The sequence below is a fragment of the Trypanosoma cruzi genome, genomic scaffold, assembly GCF_000209065.1.
Source record: "Trypanosoma cruzi strain CL Brener 1047053517125 genomic scaffold, whole genome shotgun sequence".
Lineage (NCBI taxonomy): Eukaryota > Euglenozoa > Kinetoplastea > Trypanosomatida > Trypanosomatidae > Trypanosoma > Trypanosoma cruzi.
The window spans coordinates 28,445-47,413 of NW_001849410.1; the positions used below are offsets into that span (position 1 = coordinate 28,445).

General features: G+C 54.1%; 4 protein-coding genes and 2 pseudogenes across 4 annotated transcripts, besides 15 other annotated features; 4 read left to right on the forward strand and 2 right to left on the reverse strand.

The window, feature by feature from the left end:
- Positions 1 to 1,606: a sequence feature (areas merged during assembly that could not be assigned to a particular haplotype. This can correspond to areas where the two haplotypes were merged or to regions with more than two copies in the genome that were merged during assembly.).
- On the forward strand, positions 561 to 1,010 carry Tc00.1047053511451.10 (uncharacterized protein; the record flags this gene model as incomplete). Its single annotated transcript, XM_807676.1, has 1 exon — positions 561 to 1,010. One exon carries the CDS (start codon positions 561 to 563, stop codon positions 1,008 to 1,010), a length of 450 nt encoding a protein of 149 aa, XP_812769.1.
- Positions 1,607 to 3,455: a sequence feature (areas not merged during assembly with more than two copies in the genome that could not be assigned to a particular haplotype).
- Positions 3,456 to 3,818: a sequence feature (heterozygous, Esmeraldo-like haplotype).
- Positions 3,819 to 4,296: a sequence feature (areas merged during assembly that could not be assigned to a particular haplotype. This can correspond to areas where the two haplotypes were merged or to regions with more than two copies in the genome that were merged during assembly.).
- On the forward strand, positions 3,909 to 4,508 carry Tc00.1047053511451.20 (annotated as a pseudogene).
- Positions 4,297 to 4,573: a sequence feature (heterozygous, non-Esmeraldo-like haplotype).
- Positions 4,574 to 8,522: a sequence feature (areas not merged during assembly with more than two copies in the genome that could not be assigned to a particular haplotype).
- Positions 4,764 to 4,853: a sequence feature (T-rich).
- On the forward strand, positions 5,043 to 6,002 carry Tc00.1047053511451.30 (annotated as a pseudogene).
- On the forward strand, positions 6,526 to 6,933 carry Tc00.1047053511451.40 (surface protease GP63, putative; the record flags this gene model as incomplete). The annotated part of the gene is made up of 1 exon (XM_807677.1): positions 6,526 to 6,933. The coding sequence occupies one exon, from the start codon at positions 6,526 to 6,528 to the stop codon at positions 6,931 to 6,933; it is 408 nt and encodes a 135-aa protein (XP_812770.1).
- Positions 7,026 to 7,856, reverse strand: Tc00.1047053511451.51 (uncharacterized protein; the record flags this gene model as incomplete). Its single annotated transcript, XM_807681.1, has 1 exon — positions 7,026 to 7,856. One exon carries the CDS (start codon positions 7,854 to 7,856, stop codon positions 7,026 to 7,028), a length of 831 nt encoding a protein of 276 aa, XP_812774.1.
- Positions 8,523 to 8,538: a sequence feature (haploid, non-Esmeraldo-like haplotype).
- Positions 8,539 to 8,902: a sequence feature (areas merged during assembly that could not be assigned to a particular haplotype. This can correspond to areas where the two haplotypes were merged or to regions with more than two copies in the genome that were merged during assembly.).
- Positions 8,903 to 18,969: part of a sequence feature (areas not merged during assembly with more than two copies in the genome that could not be assigned to a particular haplotype) that runs on past the window's edge.
- Positions 9,502 to 9,522: a sequence feature (AT_rich).
- On the reverse strand, positions 9,986 to 11,797 carry Tc00.1047053511451.59 (mucin-associated surface protein (MASP), putative; the record flags this gene model as incomplete). Its single annotated transcript, XM_807680.1, has 1 exon — positions 9,986 to 11,797. One exon carries the CDS (start codon positions 11,795 to 11,797, stop codon positions 9,986 to 9,988), a length of 1,812 nt encoding a protein of 603 aa, XP_812773.1.
- Positions 10,540 to 10,668: a microsatellite.
- Positions 10,757 to 10,932: a microsatellite.
- Positions 11,186 to 11,361: a microsatellite.
- Positions 12,722 to 17,000: a mobile genetic element.

The following is an 18,969-nucleotide window of genomic DNA, read 5'->3' on the forward strand; positions in this document are numbered from 1 at the left end:
TTCCCCAACGCTGTGGTGTTTCACCGTCAGCCAGGCGTCAGACAGCAGGAGAGTATTGTGCTGGCAGTACAACACACGGAGCTGCAGTGAATGACTCGGCGGCGACGCGTCTATTTGTCGCAAGGCAGTGAAAAGGAGTCGGGCAAAATAATGCCGGCTGCATTCACAACACCACATCCACAGCCAAAGCATGCGACGTGATGTGTGTTTCACTGGTGCTGTGAAATGCCTGCAGACGACGTCACTAGTGGAGGCATGCCACCCATAATCAGCGGACAGACAATAATCGGCATGGGAGGCCACAAAAGGCAGCAATGACGCCAGCAGCAGGAGCAGCTCTCTCTACCTCTCTCTCTGTTGCCTCCGAGAAGTAAATATTCCACCAGCCACTGCCGACTGTGCCATCGTGACGCTCCATGCACGTCGTGGCTGCGTCAACACATCCTGTTCCCTGCAGCGCCTCAAAAGATGCCTCACTCCGTCCACTAAGTGCATCGGTGTGGGCCGTGCCTGGGCTGTTCGTGAGGACCACAGTGATGTGAGGGTCACCGAGTCGCAGCATGTTTGTTGTGACGTTGTTGCATGGCACCCGCACACACACACGCAGCGCCTGCATCCCTCCCTTTTGTCTCCGCCCTCTGCCGGAGTGGCCACACACACGGGCAGCAGCAAAATCATTTCTCCCTCGACAATCCAAAATCAACACCGACATCCCTCGCGACGCAAAGATCTGTTGCCAGCACGGGCTTCCTGCCGCTCTGCCATCGACGCCGAAACACGGCACAGTACACGCACTTATTTTCCTCGTGCTCAGTCAGCCGTTTGGTTCACACATTCCTCGATGGGCTGACGCCCACAAAAGCACGCCACAAAAGGCCACTGTGATCGCACACGCTCTTGCGATGAGCGTCGGTGTGTGCATGGATCCGCTGCTCACACGTGCTGGCAGGCAGCCTGCAGCCGGTGCCCTCGTGCCAGTTCATCGGATCCAGCATGAAAAGAGAAAATAGCCTATTCCCGATGTACTTATTCCCACCAGCAGCACCAACACGCTGGTCGCCAGCCGTCATTCCTCAGCACATCCGGGAATGCTAAAAAGTGACGTGGAACTGTCAGCCAGCAATGCCACAACCCCGCACACATGTCGGCTCCACCAGAGAAGAAACACAAATCACAAACAACACCCTCCACATGATTTCCGAACATCATTCCGACACACCGCGACACGCCAAACAGAAGTGTTCGTCACCCCAATGCACCTCCTCACACAATCAAATATTCCATGCACCACGCACGGCAGCAGCCCACACGCGGTCAGACAAATGTTCCTCGGATCGGTGTTATCCACGTGCTGCAGTGGGAAGCAAGCAAAAGAGACGAGCCGCCAAACCCCAAAAGGGTGCCACGACTGTCCGCAAGTCAACGGAATGCTGCCACTCAAATGAATTCAGTCCTCATGCCCTCAGCCTCTCACCTTCTCCTCAAAACGACGCTGTGCAACTGCAACGCATTCTTCAGAATCGCAAGTCTCCCACCAGATCGGGAATCTCCTACGCGCCTTCGTCACACACCAAAATGCAAATGAAAAAACAATGCTTTAGTTGGACTGCGATGCGGACCGTGCCACGCCGCCATCAGTTGCGGCTGGGTGCAGAGGCTGGTGCGTCCCGGCACACCACGCGATACTTTCTGGTTGGGTGCGTCCACAGTGCGTTGCACGACGGCGAGGCAATCACACCGTGTCCGGTCCCCGTTCACCTCCACGGCCTGGGAGTGCGGCACTGCGGCAGCTGCGCTGCATCGCTTGGTCCACGCGCATCAAAGGAAAATACTTCTGTCCACCTGACCGCCAATCCAGCACCGCTGCGGAGAAGCATTGGGTTCCGCGCACCCACACAACACAAACGCCTCACACTTCTCCGATGTATTGAGGACGTGCGTTCCCTATCTACTCGGAACCTATGCCGCCATCCATGCATAATAAATTGGCGACATCAATCCCGCTTCCGAGGATGCTGTTATTAATGGATTACGCCGCGTATGTAATATTATTGGGACACCCCACAGCCACAATCGTGCTCCTCCTACTCAACATCGAATTTTCCTCTGGGACACTGTGAGCTGCAATAACGTGGAATTTAATCAGCCACGCTTTGCCCAAGACGCCTCTGACGACGTCAAGCGCACGGCTCTTGATTCTATTTACTCCTCTCTGGGAGCGTATGATTTTGAATTATGGACAGACGTTTCTTCATCTCTCGCTGAGCTTGCATCTGGATCCGCTGCACTATTGTATGGCTCCACCACGACAACCGATCTCCCTGTGGAGGTCCATCGTGCAGCAGCTGGCAGGCTCGCATGCTCATATAGAGCAGAGTGCCTTGCCACTGAAAATGGCATTAGGCATCTCATACCTTTTTGCTTGGAAACATCCCAATCGCCCACACGAATCCTGGTGGCAACGGACTCCCGTCGAGAACTGAGGCACTCCGCGTCGTCCCACTGGCCATGCGAGACTACGTCACTGAAGATAGTTGGATTATGCTGCTCTCCTTGATACAGCGAGGTCGCTATGTAGACTTCAAGTTCTCTCCATCGCACTGCGGTATCCCACGCAATGAGGCCGCTGACGAACAAGCCATGATTGCACGATCCCTCCCGCAGGAGGACAGCCCAATCTGGCACGTGGACTTCCTCGCTGCAGTCAGGTGACCGTACTGAAGGGATGCCCAGAGGAAAAAGGAAAGGCGCGTACACCGCATGAGAGGCGCCTGTCGGTGTGGCGGGGACTCTATTCCTGACACAACCCGGACATCGTGCCCCGAGTGGCGGCACTGCGTAAAGGCACGATGCGACTCCCGCCCACTCCTCGACAGGCCTGCGCGTGCCCTTCGTATCACAAATAACCCTCTGTCTCGGTGGTGCCGTCCCTCCCCCACCGAAGAGACCGGCCCGCCGCTGCCTCCGCCAGAACCTCTTCCTGACGTGAGCACCGCAAATCCTTGCCGACCAGCGAGCGGCGGATTGAAGATCTCCTGCCCAACCTGCCGCAGAGTGCGCTCGTCCGTCCACAGTATGAAGGCACACGCCCGACGTGCTCGGCCTGGCGTTCCGATAGTTTGCGAAGGCCTCCCATGCGGATGCCACAATGGTGCCAGCGTCTTCTTAACAGGCGCCTCGCGCACAGGTCGCCACAGAAAGCGCCAAGCATGCCGGCATGCAAGACACGCAGGAAGCACAACCGCGGGTACTCAAGATGGACCACGAAAGAATTCGCTTCATCCACTGCGGGAATGCCCCCATCGTTGGCAATTGGGAATGCGAGTGTTTGGGAGTGTCCCAGCCCGCACGACGGCACGTTTCGGACGGAATGCTTGCCACTTTTGTACGGACGGCCCTTGCGCTACTCACTCGTTATTGTAACAGCATACAGCAAAAACAGGATAACAAGTTGCTTTGCGATGAATGTTGGCTGCAGTTGCCGTGGGCCAACAAACCAAGTGGTGTGTGGGGATCTTTTCCTTTTTAGTGTTACTTTGCTTTTGTGTTGCTGTGTGCGCTGCACCTTCTCTTGTGTGTGTGCGTACCCTCCGTGAGGGGTGCCGACACGACGGACCGCTCTCGCCGTGTGTACATGCGGTGGAGCCTTGTGTGCCGCTCCTGTTTGCTTCTCCCTCTTCCATCTGTGTGTTGTTGTTGCGGCAGGGCTGTGTGTGTGTGCCTGTTGCCGTGGATTGGAGTGTGTGTGTTGTGCGTGGTGTGCGGCGTACGGTGCATGCCTGGCTGCTGCCCTCTCCTCGTGTGGTGTGCCCTCTGTGTGTGTCTGCCGCACCTCTCGTCTCCCCTGTTGCTCTCCATGTCCCTCACTGTGCGGATCAGCTCCACACCACTGAACGACCACACTCACGATGATGATGGCGTGCCGTCTGCTGTGCGCCCTGTTGGTGCTTGCCCTGTGCTGCTGCCCGTCCGTGTGTGCGTCAGACACCGAGATGATTCAAGAGTTAATTAAGGCTGAAGAAGGCCCCGGTCGAGGGGAAATTAAGACAGTGAAACCAGTTGGGGAGGTGGTCATCTACGGTCGTCAAGTGAGCGGTCCGATACGGAGGATGGAATAGCTGGCGGAAAGGGTCCAGGTGTGAAAGCTCCAGAACCGAAACTAAGTAACGCGATCGATAAGGTGCGCGAGAAAGGTACGGACAGTACGCCAGGACCAGAAAGTAGCACGAGTCCACTTTCCCCTGCACCATCGGCTAATCCGGTTGATGCTTCTGCTGAGACCGCCACGACAACCACAACGACCACCACAACACATGCACCAACCACAACCAAGACGACCATTGCCCCGGAGGCACCAAGTACTACGACTGCAGAGGCGCCAACCACGACGACAACCCGCGCACCGTCACGTCTTCGCGAAATCGACGGCAGCCTCAGCAGCTCTGCGTGGGTGTGTGCCTCGCTGCTGCTCGCCGTATCCGCGATGGTGTATACCACTCTGGGCTGAAGAGGTGTGTGCGGGCTGTGAGTGCCAGCACTCAACCGCGGGAATTTGTGCGCTTCTACTGTGGTCCGAAGTATAAAAGTAATTATGATTCTGTTTTGCCTTACTTGTTTCTGCCTGCTGTGTGCTCCGCGTTGTTCCCCGCATCCGTCACGTTGAATGCATCCCAGACACGCTCACATGCACGACACGCACACGACTGTTTGCGTAGATGCATGTTTTTGTGCTTGTGCATGCGCACTGGAGCCATTTGGGTGAAATTTTTGTTCTGTGTGTTTTTACTGTTTTTCTTATCGCTGATTTTTTACTTTAGTTTTGTTTTTAATTGCTTTTTGTGTTTTTCTTTTTAAATTATTGCAGGGCGTTGTTTATTTTTTTACTTTTATTGGTTTAATATTTCTCATGAAATGCGTGCTGCTGCTGCTGATGTTTTTTACTGTGCGGTGGTTGTGTGACTTGTCTCTCTTGTTGCTTTCATTTTGCTCTGCGTTGACGTGTTGTTAGTTTGTGCTGAAGGCTACACGCAAGTGACAGGAGTGATGGCGATGATGATGACTGGCCGTGTGCTGCTGGTGTGTGCCCTCTGCGTGCTGTGGTGCGTTTTTTTGGAATTGCGGCCGATGATGCTGGCGGTGCCGATGGCAGTGCGGTTGAGTATTTGCTTTCAAAGTGGCATGAACTGCTGAAGAACGAATGTGAGATGGACAATACGAAGAATGGGAAGTTGAATGAGTCAGCTGTGAACTGTTGTGTATATGATGCGATGAGGGAGCTTTGCAACATTGTGTACGGTAAGGGTCTCAAGGAAACTGATGACTCTCAAGTTGAGGGTATTTGCAAAGAGTACGCTGGAAAATCAAATGATGCCGATAAATGCCCAAAACCGCAAACCGAACCTTCGCCTGGTGCGGGAGCTACAGTGGGAGTATCAGTTCCAGAAGGACTGAGAAACGAAGAAGAATTGGAAAAACAATCGGAAGAGGCACCGGGCTCACCACCGGAGGATTCAGACCCAAAACCAACAGGAATACCAGCATCACCGCCAGTGGAAGGATCACCCGACAAGGCAAAGGACGTGCGTGTGCCAAATTCAGACGAAGGCTCGGTGAGCATGGAGCCAGCCAAGAATTCGGCAGAAGGGGGCATTGTCCCTATCGCAGACACCGACCATAATGAAGCATCTAACGGTCAGGCCGAATCAACCACAACAACACCCCCGGATGCCAGTGATAATGCTAACAACAAAACGGAAAAGGGCACTGGAGAAGATATTCCGAACATTACAACGGAATCAGATGTCGCAGGGACCGAAGGAAAAACGGATGAGAATAAAGATAATAATCCCAATGAAACAACACTCCAAGTTGTGGGCATAAAAACTGTCACGACGACGCCTGGCAACGGCGACGACAGCACCGCGGTCTCCCACACCACCTCCCCTCTTTTGCTTCTTCTTGTTGTTGCGTGTGCGGCTGCTGCTGCGGTGGTGGCCGCGTGAGAGTGAGGGAGAGAGAGCCGTGCACCGCCCGCACACACACTCGTCCTTCTCTCTCTGTGTGTGTGTCCCCTTGCATGGACTCTCGCCCTCACCTCACCCCACGAGACACACACAATAATGTGCCCATTGTATATATGCATGCACACCCATGCAGGCCCGTTGGTGCTCTCTTTTGCACGACACGCACCGCTGCCGTCCTGCCTGGCTGCATGGGCGGAGCACCGTAACTGTTTCTGTTTTGTTTCCATTGCATTGAGTGGGCGACCTCTCTCTCTCTCCCTCTGTGTGTGTGTGTTTTGCTTTACGGGAGCAATGAGAGTGTGTGCGCTGGTCGTCCCACGCTTCGGCTTTTTGTTTTTCATTGTTTTTTGTTGAGTGCACCCATTACTTCTTGTTTTTGAATTGGTGTTTTTTTTTGATTGTGTACGCCTAAATTCTTTTATTTCATTTTTTTTTCCCTTTGAGATATTGTCAGTATTTGTTATTCTTTTCAAACCATGAAGGGTCTTCCTTCACGTACGGCATGTTTCAGTTGATCCACGTCACCCCACGGTTTGCAGTGCTGCTGGTGCTTCTGTTTGTGATGTGTTGTGCCGGCGGTTGCCTTGCTGCCAGCCTGACGTACTCCTGCTCCTCTGACAAGGCGATGCGTGCCGACAGGGCAAAGTCGATCGCGGCTGTGGTGAGGGACGTGCCTTTTGGATCTGAGGGTGCGTCGCAGACATACACCGTCATTGGGAGGAATGGATGGGCGCCCACCCGCATCAATGTGTCGACAAGGGACCCGGATGGCACCAGGAAGCATTGCAGCTCAGAGCGGTATTGCGCAATGAATTCATTGGTGGCAATTGCGAGTGTGAAGGTGACGTTTTTCTATGCTGAGAAAAGGGAAGTATTTGTTTCGTTATACTTTGCTGCCACTGTTCGTTGATAGGCCGAGGACTGTCCGTAGCGATGTGGACAGTTTTTCCGTCTTGAACGGTGCTGTCGTGCGAGAGGGTGTGCTCCCAAACAGTCGGATACTCAGTTGTCGAGGACGGCGGCATTCCCACAGCGTGTGCGGCAGGGCCTTCCCGTGCATTGTCGGGGGCTCAGCGGCTGGTGGGGTTGCAGCAGAGGAGTGGCTGAAGGGCTACGGCTGTCATTGGAGCTTGCAGAGGTGCGTTGTCCGTTTTTTGCTCGTTGATACGCTTGACATTTTCGGTAATGAACTGCGCGTGAGGCACTTGTTGGGGAGACCGTGGTGCTGTCGCAGAATCCACATGTGAGGCCTTCCGCAACGATTGGAGTTTCAGAGTTAGTGCGTCGGGCGTGTGCCTTCATACTGTGGGCGGACGAGAAGACGCTGCAGCAGCTTGGGCAGGGCGACGTTGATCCGCTGCTCGTCGTTCTACGAGGAGGTGCCGTGGACACGCCAGGTGGAGGTTCCGGAGGAGGTCGGGGTGGTCCTGCCTCTTCAGTGTGAGGAAGTGACGGCACCACCAACACAGAGGGTTGCTTGTGATCCGCAGGGCGCGTGCCGGTCTGCCGAGGAGTGGGCAGGAGGACGTCCATCAGCCGCTTGCTGCTCGGCAAGGAGTGGCGGTGCTCACGTCTGGAAGAGGTTACGGCGGAGGCAGCGCACAGACGCGGTCCCAACAGTACCGCAACACAGCCGATCCCAGAGGGCAGGGACATAGTGCCTCCATGTCTCGGAGCATCACAGGCCTGGGCTCCACAAGAAAACAAGCTGTTTCGCACGGGCCTCTGGCAGCATGGAGAAAACACCGCGAAGGGCATGATTGCGGTCCTCCCATTTGCGGAGCACTTCAGCTCGAGGCAGGCTGCCGTTGCAACACACTCGGCCTGCTCCATTCAGTCCGTCGTGATACATGTGGGACTGTCACGGCTGCCACTCGTGCGGTGCCTCAGTGCATTTCCAACCATGTGATTACAGTAGCCAGAGGTGTTTCACACGCCGAGGTGGAAGCATCACAGTCAGCTTCACGCAGGGCAACGGCGACATGTTTCCGTTGTGGCAGCATGCCTGCCTGTCGTGGGATGCCGTCCTCCGTCCCTGCAGTGTGGGATGGCAGATGGTGGTCCGAGACCATGTAAGCGGGTGAACGTCCAGTGGAAGAAACGCAGTACGCTTTGTGCATTCAAATTGGTAAATGAGACGCTGCAGCCGCTGATCCGAGTTGCCTGTGCCGGGACGTCAGAAAGCTCAATCTCCATGCCGCTTGGGATGGTGGCGAGGCCCTCTCCTGCCGTCGTGGATGGTGAGCGACCGTCCCGCAGCTCATGGTGTGAATTCAGGTCGCAAATAACCGCAGCGGGGCCAAGGCGATGAATGTTGCTCGCAAAGTGAGCAGCGTGAGCAATTGCCGGGGAAAGGCCGCAGAGGTTCACCACGTACATGCTGGGGCTGGCCGGTGGGCACACGCGGAAGGCAGTGGCCTCCAGGCAGTTGGTTCCAGTAGCGACAGGCGCTCGCACGGAAAGGTGTGGCGCACCACGAAGGCCACTTCACCGGCACGCTCGCAGCAATGCCCTGCTGCAATCACTCGCACAGAGAGACAATAAAGAGTCTTGTGGATGTGTGCCGAGAGCACAGTGACCGTCACCTCCAGAGAAGGCCATCGTGGCACCGTCCGTCACGCGTCAGCACACACCGAGCAACGCCTGCAACCAGCAAAGTAAAACCAAAGAGGGGAAAAGAATGATCCCAAGAGCAGGCAACGTCACAAATGGCAGGCATCGCACAGCCGCGTCATCATTTCAGCACGGGATGCAGGCCAACGTCCCACCGTCGCCAAGACATTCCTGCAGAGCGCCGTGCGACTAAGTAAGTGTGTGTGTGCCAAGAGCACAGCGACTGTCATTGCCAGAGAAGGCCATCGTGGCACCGTCGCCAAGAAATTCCTGCAGAGCACTGTGCAACTAAGTATGTGTGTGTGCTGGAGGAGCAGAAGAGAAGAGGAGCACAGGGAGGCAAATCAACACAGCAACAGGCACAACTGGAGAGCAGCGACAAATGCGGTACGGCCCCAACCTCAACAATCACACACGGTGGCAGCAAAAACCCATCCGCAAAAACAAAAAACAGAACAAATCCTTAAAGAAAAACACGGCGGCAGGGTGTGACTGTGTGTGTGGCGCTGCGGGTGTCTGCCCGCCCTGGCCGCAAAGAAAACAAAATAAGAGGGAATAAATGTGTGCTCCGCCCCACAGGCCCTCGTCGCACGCCCACACGTCACGGCTCCCTCAGCGCGCCGTTCGTCGCGGCCCCTCCTCATGCGTGCAGCAGGCGAGGCGCACAGGGCCGTCGTCATGAGCGTGTCGGTGGGTGTGCGAGCGGAGCAGTTGGGCGGAAATACACGGCACCCCTCACAGGAAGAGTGCAGCAACAAACGATTAAAGAGGGAAGAGTAAAAAAGAAAAAACGTCCATAGTGATTGCCCCCAAAAGCAAGAAAAGGAGAGATGTGGCGATGAGGGATTAGGAAACAAAAGAACAGAAAAATTAAAAAAATTTAAAACAAGAAAGAAGCACACATTAAATTAAATTTAAAATACGCTCAAATAAATAACAAAAAAAGGCCAGCAAAAAATTTTAAAGCAAACAGAAAAAAATTTAAAAAATTACAACAAAACAAAATGCCGAAGCGTGGGACGACCAGCGCACACACTCTCTCATTGCTCCCGTAAAGCAAAACACACACACAGGGAGAGAGAGAGAGGTCGCCCACTCAATGCAATGAAAACAAAACAGAAACAGTTACGGTGCTCCGCCCATGCAGCCAGGCAGGACGGCAGCGGTGCGTGTCGTGCAGAAGAGAGCACCAACGGGCCTGCATGGGTGTGCATGCATATATACAATGGGCACATTATGTGTGCGCCTCGTGGGGTGAGGTGAGGGCGAGAGTCCATGCAAGGGGACACACACACAGAGAGAGAAGGACGAGTGTGTGCGGGCGGTGCACGGCTCTCTCTCCCTCACTCTCACGCGGCCACCACCGCAGCAGCAGCCGCACATGCAACAAGAAGAAGCAAAAGAGGGGAGGTGGTGTGGGATGCATCCGTGTTTTGACTGTAGTTCTTCTCATTTACTGAATTTTTCTTTGGCTGTTGAGTTTTTATCCCATGCGTTGTTGTATTGGATACTTCCGAGAGTGCTCCTCCACTGCTTTGGGATTCTGTATTTTGGCCCCCTGATGATTTTTTTGTCTCGTTCGTTTGTGAATGGTCATTTTTCTTTTGTCCTTCCAAAGAGTCTTGGAGTTCATCTCCAGCGGCGTCGTGGCCAAGACTGTGACTCCCTGCTGAGGCAGAATTGTTTCCTTGCTTTTCAGTGTTGGACGACACCGTTGGCTGTCCTTCGGGCGAAGAGGTGCCCTGACTCCCTGTTTCCTTTTGTGCCAAAACTTCTTTCGAGGATACAATCTGCTCATCGGATGAAACACTGACCGGGGCTGTTTTTCCATTACCACCTTGACTTGAGGAAATAACGACAGAGCGAGAGTCCGGAGGTTCACTTCCACCACCAACCGAATGGCCAGCACCGGGAACAGCAGGAACAAGACCGGAAAAAGCAGGACCATCACCAGCACCCGCAGGACCAGCAGCATGACCGGGAACAGCAGCGGCATGACCGGAAAAAGCAGCATCATCACCGGGAACAGCAGAACCACGAAGAGAACCACGAATAGCACCAGGACCATGACCGGAAACAGGAGCACCAGGAATAGCACCAGGGCCATGACCGGGAACGGGAGCACCAGGAATAGCACCAGGACCATGACCGGAAACAGGAGCACCAGGAATAGCAGCAGGGCCATGACCGGGAACGGGAGCACCAGGAATAGCAGCAGGGCCATTGCCGGGAACGGGAGCACCAGGAATAGCACCAGGACCATGACCGGAAACAGGAGCACCAGGAATAGCAGCAGGGCCATTGCCGGGAACGGGAGCACCAGGAATAGCACCAGGACCATGACCGGAAACAGGAGCACCAGGAATAGCAGCAGGGCCATTGCCGGGAACGGGAGCACCAGGAATAGCAGCAGGGCCATTGCCGGGAACGGGAGCACCAGGAATAGCATCAGGGCCATTGCCGGGAACGGGAGCACCAGGAATAGCAGCGGGGCCATTGCCGGGAACGGGAGCACCAGGAATAGCAGCAGGGCCATTACCGGGAACGGGAGCACCAAAAATATTAGCATCAGGACCAGAAAAAGTAGGACCACGAACAGGAGCAGGACCAGGAATAGCACCAGGACCAGCAGCACCAAGACCGGAAAAAGCAGCAGCACCATGACCGGGACCAGCACCGTGACCATGAACAGCAGCACCTGGAATAGCATCAGCACCAGAAACAGGGCCATGAACAGGACCAGCAGAACCAAGACCGGAAAAAGCAGGAACATGAGCGGAAAAATCAGCACCAGGAATAGCAGCACCAGGAACATGACCGGGAACAGTGGGACGGGCAATAGCAGCATCAGGACCGGAAAAAGCAGGACTACGACCCGTGGCTCCACTTAAATGTGAATCAGTAACTTTTGCAGAAGGAACTTTTCCTTCACGAGCTTCGGCTTGCATAGCCGAGATAAACGATGCTGACAGCAAAAGCGGTGTGGATAAGTTTTTAATAGATCCGTTTGACAAAAACGACTTATTCCTTCCAAACCCTCTCGACGCCATGTAGCCGCCCAGTGAATTGTTGTCGGGGTTCCTCGCATAAACCCCGCCGGCACCGCACCGCAGCACGCAGAGGGCACACACCAGCAGCACACGGCCAGTCATCATCGCCATCACTCCTGTCACTTGCGTGCAGCCTTCAGCACAAACTAACAACACGTCAACAGAGAGTGAAAACAAAAGGAAAAACAAGTCACAAAGAAATACGCACCGTAAACAACGGCAGCAGCCCTGCAGAGGAACGCACACTGACCCGCACACCAGAAGTAAAAAAGCAATACCAAAACAAAAAAAAGTAGTTGGGTGCCCAACAGGAGTCTCCTCCTCCAAAAAAATACACTTCAGCAGAATCATCATTTCGTACGCCATGCAGCAAAGCAGGACTGTGTTTATATGTACATGCGTACAGTACCTGCACAAGGAAAAAAATGTTACTGTTCCACAAGCCCACACAACATCCCACACATTTCATGCGGCATCCGGCCTGTCTCTCCACTCCTCCTTTTGTGTCGTCCGTGGAGCGCACAGCCGTGGGGCCTGTACCGCGTGTAGGCAACAGAAGCAATCAAGAGGGAAAACAATTCACTCATGACGGTGCGCAGCAACTGAGCATTAAGTAAAACAAAAGAAAAAGGTACTCCCATTGTTCCATATAAACAACATTAAAAAGAACATCAAAAAAAGAAAGCCCGCAGGGAACGCGGCACATATTCTCCGTGAGAAGTCGCAACGCCACACTCCGTGGCTCAGAACACTACCACAACCACACACAGTCCCAAAAGAAGCAGCAACAGTGGTGCTTCCACACACGAGGTGATACGTTCGCCGCTGCTCACCGTCGGCAGGGACAAGTCACCTTCGAACTAGACTTCTCCACTCTCTTTATTTTTTTGCTTAAAGAAGATGTGGTCTGTGTGGCGCTGCTGCACGCACCGCTGTTTGTGGGCTCCTTAGTGGCGGGGCGTGTGCTCGAGGACTATGGATACAGTCCCATCGCCCGTGCACATCGGTGGTATTGGACGTCACGATGTCATTATATTTTTTTCCTACTCTTACCGGCATGTCTAGCTATACAAGGCCATCTGAATGCCGAAGAGGTGGTCGAGCAGCAACAAAAGTTTCCTGTTATGAAGCAGCTGCCATTGAGAGAACTTTCCGAGGCGAAGGTCCTGTTCAATGCCCAGCCGTCGGCGCACAGCCAAGGTGCCTGGACATTCTAGAAGCAGATGGTGCAAGGTTTCCTGCGGGCCGATTGGCGTGCTTGTGGAAGCTGGCTGATCCTGCGGCAGCAGAGATCGCCGCCTGGCACTGCTGTTTCGATGCCGTGTGGCGTCTGGGTTGTGTGCGCAGCGACTTCTGTGCGGTGCGGTGCTTCTCCGTGTGGGGAAAACCATGTCACAGAAATCACATTTGAGCTCGGGAAGCGGTGGAGGATGTTCCGGATGAAATGACCGACAGTGAGTGACGAGACCCGAGAATCCCGTCAATGTAGAATCACAGTGCGGACATTTCTCCTTCCGACGGCGTGTGAGGGTCCGTCTCCTTACTGGAGAGACGTCTTCCTCCCTCGCCGACGGAGGAACAGTGTCCGTCCCCGGTGCAGTTGGATCGTTGTTAGAGCGCATATATGCAGACTGTTCCGGTGAGATGTTGCAGAAACGGCATTGGTTCGTGCAATCTCTCACGGCCCAGTATAGTCGGCCCCAGAGCTCAGATTCCCCGCACCTTGCCCTTGCGAGGTGAACCAGTTCCTGACGGTGAAGAACTTCCTGAGTGATCAGGTCCTTACCGCTGAGATCGGATGGCCTTGTGCCGCAAAGCAAGTAGCGATGAGTGTCTTGACGAATGGTACTACGCCACTTGTTGGTGAGCTGGGCAGTAAAACATGTCAGCAGATCCGTATGCCACAAAGGTGCGATTCCATGCTCCGTGTATTGTCCGGTTGCCATAGTCTGCGTCGCATACTGATCTGCAAGCTCGTTAGCATGTACTCCACAATGTCCGTAACAAAACTGCAGGTGCACGGACCAGCCAGCACACGTCAGTGTCAAGAGACGCTACCAGATCTGATCCTCCGTCCAGTCTGTCTGACTGAGCGGGCCCTTGTTTAGAGCCGCTAGAAGAGACTGACTGTCCGTAACCACAAGCAGAGCTTTACGCCTGTGTTGGATACGAGGGGCAATCAGCTTCTCCAGGGCTAGAAGCAGCGCACGGGATTCCGTCCTGTAGCTGCATGGCGTGTACCGCAGTTTATGCTGGCCTTCTCTATTATCTCCGATGAATTGAGGGATGAAAGCAGTATTCCAACCCCTGCTGACTTGGGAACGTCGACACCGCCATCGGTCGCAAGTATCCACGAACGATGTCTGTGCAGCGCTAGAGCCTCTCCGCTGACAATGCGTGCCAGAGTTGCGTAAGTCTTCTGCATCTCATTCTTCGCTGAATCCGTCGCTACTGCCCATATGAGCTCGCTGCCATAGCGTAATTTGGAAGCACCGTATCCAATGACGAACGTGCGTAGGTCATGTGGAGATGGTCCCGCCTCTTTGTGCGCTATGCAGCGTAGCTGCGATATCCGTTGCGAAGTGGCAGCGCATTGATTGGAGGTCGCCACATTTAGCGTCAGTCGTGGATCGAGATCCATGCCGAGAAGCTTCGTAGTTCGCGATGCCCCCATGGTCATGACTGGGATTTGACATCCAGCCACTACCAGCGGCCACTTTCCTTCGCGATCATAATCTGACTCCGTGTGCGTGGAGAGTGTGAACCAAGCAGCTTCACACTTTGACGGGTTAATGGCCAGGCCATTTTCCTGACTCCACGCATGCAGTTTTCCAAGAACCATGTTGGCAGTGGGAATGACGTCTTCCCGGGACTGCCCCTAACGATAATAGAGAGGTCGTCCGCATACATGTCTGCTGTGACACCCGCAAAGCTGTTCAGCAAATTGAGAAGTGGGTGTACGTAAAGGGAGAACAAATACGGTCCCAGCACGGACCCCTGAGGAACTCCTCGCAGCATGGGACGCCGATCGCTGTGTCTGTGGCCAACTCGTGTCTTCGCGTAGCGACCACATAGAAAGTTTCTAAGCCACCCTCTACAATTCACCCCCGGAATATTAGCCAGCAAGCGACTGAGGACTCGATGGTCTATGGAGTCAAAGGCCCTGCTGAAATCAACCAACACCAGCAGGGTCCGATGGGGTCTGTAGTGGAGTTGATTGCCAATACCGCTCTTCTTGGGAAGGTTCACTTGGAAATAGTGATTTCTATTATGCTCCACTTCGTGTATCAGGTGTGCCAGCTGCATCGTCGTGGTACGCACACTACGATATGCATACTGGTGGGGGTGTGGCGTCCACACCCAAAGCAATCTCTTAAGTACCATTTTCTCAGCAACCTTACTCACAATGGAAGTAAGGCTGATGGGTCGATATGACTCAAGCAGTTCCGGCGACTTACCGGGTTTTAAGAGTGGGACGATGGTAGCGCGTCTCCACTCAACCGGAACCGTACCGGTCGTCCAGCTGTGGTTAATGCAGCGAAGAAGGAATCGGAGGCCCTTTGACGAAATATGTCGCAGTGCCTCACTGTAGACTTCATCCGGTCCGGGGGCCTTGCCATACGGTGTATTACGTAGCGCAGCAAGCAGTTCCGTACGATTAAAAGGTGCATCAATAGGGCAGTGACAAAACCCCTGATGTAAATGTGGAGATCAACTCGTTGCTGCTCTGTTGTCCAAAAATAGAAGAAGAAGCATTAATGTTCAAGGATGTGTTCCGTCTGTTGATGCCTTTGGAAAACCTAACTGCCTTGTGAGAGGGGTGAAATGGAAGAAAGATGCGATTGAGAGCATTCGCTGCTCTCCTTGCTGTTTTGTAAGTGTGCTGACCATCTCCCAATAAAATTTATGTGGGAGATGGAAGTGATGCCTTTTTTCGTCCGGAAATGTATTTCCATGCGAGTGGCTCGCCTGGATTTAACTTGCTGATGCGGCGTAGATACGTGTTGCGCAAGCGCTCTCAGAGCAGGAGGAAGAATTGACTCCTTGTCCGTTGCATTTCTGCCTCACGGTCGGGCGTCGGTGACTGTAGATAGCGGGCCTTGCTGTCGATAGCAATCCGCTCTGCCTCCATGAGAGTGTCGTCCCAAAGCCTGGGACCGTCCTTGTGCATGCCGCGGGGGCAATGTCGTCGATACGAAGTTATAAGCGCTCTCGTGAAAGCCTTAATGCCGGTGGACTGCTTTTTATAGTCGTATGCCGGAAGTTGTGCGTCGAATTCCTTGATGAATAAATCCCACTTGCACTTCCCCCAACTGTGGAATATCCTAGGTGCCGAAGGTATGGTATCCTTAAACGCCTGATGCAGCGTGAATGTCAGCATATAATGATCACTAAGCGGCGACACAGAGGCTGACCAATCCGACACAGTCAAATGCTTTGACCATGTCAGATCGATACAGGATCGTTCTCTTGTGCCACGGGCATACGTGATCTCACCAGGGGTGTTAACCAAGGTGAGTCCCGCATCCGTGCACAGTTCTAAAAATTCTGCGGCAACCTCGCTTGGAGAATTCTCCAGGAATGGCTCCCACTGTGGGTGATGCATGTTGAAATCCCCGCACAGCAGGAGCGGCGTCGAGGCTGGAAGGCAGTTTACTAACCGCCTGAAGGATTGCGTTACTTGCGGTGGTGGTCTCATATAGTCACTCGCTACAATAAGATCACGGTTCTGGTCCAGAGCAACCTGGACCACCACCACTTCATGGCTGGTGTCATGCTGGGGGATGGTGAGAGGTATACGCTTGGAGCGGAGAGTCGTACGCACAAGCACCGCCACACCGCCTCCCTTGCCGATGCGCGACTGTGCATGGAGCACATAATCTCCAGTGTGCATGCTGGCAATCTGCTCTGACGACTTCCGAGTCTCCTGGATGGCTATTATGTCTGCTCCTTGCGCCATTAATGTTGCGAGTTTTGACGGCGTGAGGCAAGAAACGTTCATCTGGAGTACTGCTATGGGGCCTGGGTGCTGCTCAATGTCTCCGCTTAGCGGTAGCATTTGTTGTTGCGCGTCACATACGGCACGCAAACGGTATGTATAGCGCTGATAAGCGCCGATGGAATTCAGCAGCGGATGGAAAAACCGCTCAGCGGACAACCACTACAAATGGCTCCATCTGGTGCCCTTCCGACCCGTTTGTTCGGCGTCCAGCACCTCTCCGCGTGCAACGAATGGGCAGCAGGCGCTTAGCCTCTTCCCTAGCAAAGAGTACTGCAACCTGGCACCACGTTGAGGTGGCCGGCTAACCCAGAGCGTTGTTGTAGTCTTATTGGTGGTACTATTTGGCATTTTGATCTTCTGACTTGATATCTGTGCCTTATGATTCTCATCGCCTCGTGTATTTTACTGCTCCTTTTTATTTTGTGCATCTGACATACCGGTCGCACCTTGTGTGTGTGTGGAGACTGAGTTGCCAAACCTGCTGGCTCTGGATTATCGCTAGCCGAACTCAGTGACTCTGGTGGAACTCGTGTCTGTCCAGTGATGGCTGTGCCTGCTTCCTTTGGCAACGAAGGTCCTTGACTTCTCAAACCCTCCTCGCTGTCTCTCCCACTCTCTGTCTGTGGCCCACCGGTCTCCCCACCATATGGCTGTAATGCACCAGGCATGTTTCTTGTAGGATCCGGTTTCCCTAGCTCAGGGCTGGGAGGACGGCTGTTATCATTATTATTGTCTCCTGTCGCCGTCACGCACACGGACGAGCAGCAGCAGCACAAGAGCACAAGGACCAACACGGAGCCGCACCGTCACCATCGCAGTCATCATCGCCCGTAGTGGAGTCGCTGGTGTCAGTCAGCTGATCGGTGAGACGGAAAGGAAAGGAATGGAACGAGAGGGAGAGGGACGGAGCACAGCGGATACAGCGAGAGAGAGCAGACAACATGAGGAGAGGGCAGCAGGCCCAGCCGCACAGTCCACACACCACGAGACGGCATCCACGCAGGGAGGCACACAACGCCAGCAGCCACCCACCATGCAGGAAGAGAAGACATCCACCACCATCTCCCCCAGCTCATTCCCGCAGCCCCAGGGAAATGGCAAAACCCCGCGGCCACCACACAGCGCACACGGAGCAAGCGAACCCTCATCCATCCATCACGCGGCAACAAAATTTCCTGCCATCCCGCCATCAATGGGACACGGAGCCCAACTCAGCGCAGTCACACGCGGTGCATCACACCCACAGGAAAATAGACTCGGGCTGCGCACTCCCTCTCCCCTCCTCATGGCCACGGAAGAAGACAACAGCCGCCACACGCAACTGCCAGCATGCACTACAAAAGGTGCATTCATATCCACTGCAACGTGCATCTTGTGTGTGTGTGCCTGCAGAAACACAAAGCAAAGAAGTGGAAAAGAGGGAGCAGAGTATGTGGAGCGACGCAAAAAAATGTGCAGCGGAGACGCATAACGGAAACAACAACAAGAAGACCGCTCAAACTCATGACTGCACTGCAGCCCAAGCAGCGGCAATTCACACAATATTTATTGAAAACAAAAAACGTCCCCTTCGTCTTATGTAAACCCCATCACACAAAATAATTATAAATGAAAAAGAAATCGTCCATTACTGATCCACACAAATGTAAAATAAGAAAAAAATCGCCTGGCTGCCGTGTGGCCACACCAAACTGTCTGCATGTATTTTGCCCGCAAAAGAAAATTAAAAGATGGTTGCGTGTGCTTCAACCGTCCGACCCTCCGTGTGTCCGCACATCGTTTATATTTCATGGGGTCATCTGCGTGTTGCTGCTCCCCTCAGCCCTCTCATCGGCGCGTGAGTGCGGCCCGCAGAGCACAGTCACTCGTGTGTGTGGGGACTGAGAGAAGCACGCAGACATGACGGCAGTCGCGTCACTCCATCGGGAGAGTGAGCGCAGCAAAAAAAGAAAAAGAAATCATCGGAGGGGAGAGAAATGCCCACGAGGCCGACACCGAAGGGTGCGCCACCGCACGAAATAAACACGAGAAGCAAAACAAATCCTTAAAGAAAAACACGGCGGCAGGGTGTGGCTGTGTGTGTGGCGCTGCGGGTGTCTGCCAGCCCTGGCCGCAAAGAAAACAAAACAAGAGGGAAGAAATATGTGTGCTCCGCCCCACAGGCCCTCGTCGCACACCCACACGTCACGGCTCCCTCAGCGCGCCGTTCGTCGCGGCCCCTCCTCATGCGTGCAGCAGGCGAGGCGCACAGGGCCGTCGTCATGAGCGTGTCGGTGGGTGT